We start from the raw sequence: 5,186 nt of genomic DNA on the forward strand, positions 1-5,186 counted from the left end.
GTGAAAAAGTTGGATATTATGAACTTTTTTCTTCATTTTTTTTAAATAATTTTGAAACGTCTATTTCAAAATAAATACTTATACTGATTTTTAAAACCATCTATAGAGTGAAATGTAGCGATAAGCATTTTTTCTTATTCGCTTCTTTTATCTCAGTTTTCCATTCCTTAACAAAGGTCAACCCAGGCAGATGGATGGACAAATTTTTCCCTCCTACAGCTAAATATTATAAATTTTTTTTTGTATACAAGACGAAGAGTAATATAAAAAAAAAGCAAGTTAACACATTTTTTGTTACTACGTATTATTTTTCAGTCATTTTTGTATTTCATTTTGTTGGTCATTTATTTAAATAATGTATAATAAAAAGAAGGAGTTAACCATTAGTTAAAATTGTTTGAGGAACGGATAAACTGAACTCCCGATTACCGAAATTTCGGCTTCTCGAAGGTTCACTATAGCGGGGTTGGACTGCATTTCATAACAAGGAAGCAAGAATGCTCCATTGAACAGTCTTTCGTTAATCCCAGAATTGAAATTTGTTTGAAGAAACATTTTATTCCTTGAAACTGAAACGAGAAACAATTTAACTATTATTATTGACTCATTTCTTTGTTTTGTTCCAAGGATAATGAAAAGCGTTGGAAAACCCACCCGTTAATAATCATATTACACATGAATTACATGTCATAGATTGAATAATTCTAAATGAATAATAAAACAAATAATGTAAAAAATAAACAATGCCTTACCCTGAAATAAATCCAAAAAAAATATGAAATTTATAAATAAAAAATACATTTTCAAACTCTTTCGATTAGAGCGGCGACATATTAACTTGTTCGAAATAATTGACCTTTTAACCCCTTAACAGTGTATATATCTCAGAAAAATGGACCAAAAATGGAATTTTTTTTTGACAGTTTAATTTTGTTCTTTATATTATTATAAAAGTTAGAAAATGGTTTTTTATTACAAAAATAAAATTTTAAATGCATTAACAACTGTATTTATAATTCTTACATAAAAAAGTAATGGATTACATCTTATTCAGTTAGAGCAAATTAAACAAAATTTTGAAGCTAAATATATCGTTACTAGTATAATATAATATAAAAAGGCACAACAATATGTTTTTCAATACATACATCTTAAAATCCCATACAGTATGGTATGGATAAAACCCCCACCCACGTTTCCCTCCCTCGACTGAAGTCGTAATCGGTGACAACTAATTAATTCACTATTAGGAATATAGTGAATCTGCTACATTTTAGATTTTCAAATTCATGACTTTTCATGACTCATTCCAAGAATTTTTCATGACTTAACGAAGTTACTATTTTCTCCGACAAAAACACAACAATAAATTTAAAAAAGCATTATAATAACATTCATTGAAATGATAGGTACAACAAAATATTGTTATCAGGGGTCTGTCCAGACATTTTGTGAAAGATCCGGTTTTCGTGAAATTGTGAAAAAATTACTCACATTCTTTCAACCAGGGTCCTGCTTTTGTGAATTTGTGCAAATAGGGTTCGGTTATTGCAAAAAACTCTTTCAAGGAGTTTTTAAATTGTAAATAGATATAAGATTATGCTCAGCACCGTAAAATTATAATTAAAAAAAATTAAAATTTCAAAAATGAACAGCAATTGCTGCTTCTAAATTAGAGATGCAACATACAAATATTTGGTATTTAGCCTATACTGCTGAACGCAGAATATTCATTTCGGACGAATAATGGAAGNAATAAGGTTCGGTTATTGCAAAAAAACTTTTTCAAGGAGTTTTTAAATTGTAAATAGATATAAGATTATGCTCAGCACTGTAAAATTATAATTAAGGAAAATTAAATTTTCAAAAATGGACAGCAATTGCTGCTTTTAAATTAGAGATGCAACATACAAATATTTAGCCTATACTGCTGAACGCAGAATATTCATTTCGGACGAATAATGGAAGAATCGTCTGCCGAAGACAAAACTTTTTTCGTTTACATCTTTCTTGTTTTCTGCCCTGGGAAGGGTTTATTCGATTAACAAAACAATAATGATGACTGGGGAGCAGATGCCAATACCCTAAGGACAACTTACACTTCCTTTATTAGATCAATGCTGGAATATGGATTCCAGATTTTACTGACAGCTTCTGCTGGTAATTTAAAAATGCTTGAAAGGATACAGCTGAGTGCTGCACGGATCATTACAGGCTTACGTAATAGCTGTCCTAATGAGATTGTTCTATACGAGGCTACTCTCCAACCATTGTTTATGAGATGGACTTCTAGCACCGCAAAATATTACAGCAAGCTATACAGCTATGGAGACCAACATCGTACTTCTACCTACTTGATGAATTGGACAGATGTCCAGAGATTAAAAAGAGACAGTCCCTTTTGCAGGGCAGGTAAATTGAATCTGCTGTTCCCTGACATAGAACACTGTTCGATAGATCCAAATATAGACCCACTGAAAGACCTTCCGAGGGTTTTCTTTCACGAGGAACTTTTGGCCTCCAGTAGTAAGAAAAATCAGCATCCAGAACTTCTTAGACAGTTGGCACTGGAGACAATCCACAACACCCCAAATGAAGCAGTACATATTTTCACGGATGGAAGTAAATTTGATAATGGCAACACTGATAGTGGTGTTGTCATAAAAAACCAAGATGACGTTACAAAAATTAAAAGGCGTAACCCAAACCATTGTTCAGTTTTCAGATCAGAACTAATCGCCATAAACGGGGCTCTAGAACACAAGATTTCCATTGAGAGTGCAGAAAATATCTGGATTTTCACGGATAGTAAGAGCTCAGTTCAATACCTGAGTAATTGGCAAAACATCAGTGACAGAATTGGCCTAAATATCATCGATAATTTGATGACTTACACTTATCACAATGATATACATCTTCAGTGGATCCCCTCCCACGTGAACCTTCACTTTAATGATCTGGCCGATGAACTGGCCAAGGAGGGCTCCAATGATCCCATAGATAGTAGTGGCCTTCTAACATACAATGAAATCTATGCAAAAGTAAAAGCCGACAATAATAGGACTTGGAGGATTCCACCTAGTCGTGAATGGTATCAACAAAATAGTCCTGGGGCTGCCCTGGAGCTAAAAGGTGATAGTAAACTACAGACAGCTATCACAGGACTAATCACTGGTCATACCCGCGGACTAACATTTGTTCAGGGTCAAAAGACGTTTCCTGTATGCCTAAAATGCAGTGCTCACCAGGCTTCACCTGATCATTTGCTGACCTGTATGGGACCGGAGAAAAATTTTATTTTAGAGGATCCGCAGATGGTGTTTGATTTTCTGTCGGTAAACGGTCTCCTGGACTTGGTCTAACCTTGTTCTGGGCCAAGAGGAATAAGTACCACCACATAATGAAGATAAACAAATTTGTGAAGGGTCCAATTAAAAGAAAATTCATTTTGTGAAGGGTCCGTTTTTGAGTTAAAATATTTTGTGAAAGATCCGTTTTATTTTGTAAAGGGTCCATTAACGGATCCAAATTTCTTCTAAACAAACCCCTGGTTATACTCTGCATCTTCATATTTATAGATTTTAAATCTAAAAAACAGAGTAAGGAAAGAGTTGAAGCAATAAAATAGCTGAAAAAAATACAAAAGCAAATATTTTTCTTTCTTTTTTACTGCAGAATTATATTCTAAAGATACTTTTCTTGCTCATCGGAAGGGAAATAAATACTCCTGATTTTTCTGTTCTCATTTCTGAACTAAAAAAAAATTGCCAATGACTGGTTTGCTTCAGCTAGAATTTTAAACTGATAAAATAAAAAAATAAAAAATAATACAAATTCTGAAATCACAGAAGTTTTTAAGATAATTCGCTCTAGAAATGCTCTTCTATCCTTTTCTGAAAGAACGCCATAATTTTTAAAGAACACGGTAAAAACATTTTATGTTTTAGAAAAATATTATTGCAAGTGGGGATTTTGTAACAAATTCAGATATTTTGAACATCATGATAATGACGGAGAGGGTGAGTAAATTCAATTTTAAAAATTAGATTTTTCAGTGACCTAAATCCATGACTTTCCATGATTTTTTTTTTTTTAAATAGTTAAAACCATGACATTTCATGACTTTCCAGGTGCCTAGATACCCTATATTTAGTTTTAGACATTATATAAAAGGCCTAGGCATTCTATAGAATTTCAAACATTAACAGATTTATAACTTTGCCAGTAACATATAGAATTATAATTACTTAATATCATCACAAAGAACTACACACAATTTAGTGTTGGTTTTCAGCATTTATTTTATCTCCTTTTTTCACAAAAAATTAGTGAAAGAAATTATATAATACGGAACAATCTACCATCAAAAATATATTAAAAATTTATGGTTGGTTTTTACCAGGGTTTCTTGATTTAAATCACAATTTAAATCAAATGATTTTTTTAAAAAAATCATTGATTTAAATCAACTGATTTTTTTTGTATGTATATTGATTTTAAAAGTTAAATAACAGTGTTTTAAATTATTGATATTTTTATTATTTTCATTTTTAGTTTTAAAATTTATTTTAAATAAATTGCTGCATTAATTAACGAAATTACTTTCTTTCTTGGTGTGTGTTAAATTCCGACGCATTTGAAATTAAATTTTTAAAAATCTTTTGATTCTTGAGATTGAAAGTACAAAATGACGTACACATTTAATGCTATCTTAATATAGACTTGCATAACTGTAAAAAGTAATTGATAAACATGAATTTTTTCAACAAAAAAAATGCAAATATTGTTAATTAGAATTCTACCTTTTGATTGAAAAATCATGGAATTAAAATTTACATTATATTTTATTGGTGGAAAATGTATATTTCTAAAGCTAAAGAAATACTCTTGATTTTTCTGTTCTCATTTCGGAATAAAAAAAATCGCCAATGAATGGCTTGCTTCTGATGGAATTTTAAATTGACAAAATAAAAAATAAATAAAAAATAACAGAAATTCTGAAATCACAGAAGTTTAGAAGATTATATTCGTTCTAGAAATGTTTTATCTTTCATTTTTTGAAAGAACACCAGAATTTTTAAAGAACACGATAAAAACATTTTATATTTTAATAAAATGTGACTGTGAGTGGTGATTTTGTTACAAATTCAGATATTCGGAACACTATGAAATTGGGGGGGAAGTTA

The 5,186-nt window shown here is 30.7% G+C and overlaps 1 protein-coding gene across 1 annotated transcript; it reads left to right on the plus strand.

The window, feature by feature from the left end:
- Positions 1-2,117: 2,117 nt before the first annotated feature.
- On the plus strand, positions 2,118-3,362 carry LOC139426587 (uncharacterized). Its single transcript, XM_071185891.1, has one exon. The coding sequence runs from the start codon at positions 2,118-2,120 to the stop codon at positions 3,360-3,362; it is 1,245 nt and encodes a 414-aa protein (XP_071041992.1).
- Positions 3,363-5,186: the final 1,824 nt, after the last annotated feature.

This window comes from Parasteatoda tepidariorum, chromosome 9 (genome assembly GCF_043381705.1).
Source record: "Parasteatoda tepidariorum isolate YZ-2023 chromosome 9, CAS_Ptep_4.0, whole genome shotgun sequence".
NCBI lineage: Eukaryota > Metazoa > Arthropoda > Arachnida > Araneae > Theridiidae > Parasteatoda > Parasteatoda tepidariorum.

Excerpts from the sequence above, each read along its gene's own strand:
- LOC139426587 (XM_071185891.1), top strand. The coding sequence starts at position 2,118 with ATGCTGGAATATGGATTCCAGATTTTACTGACAGCTTCTGCTGGTAAT.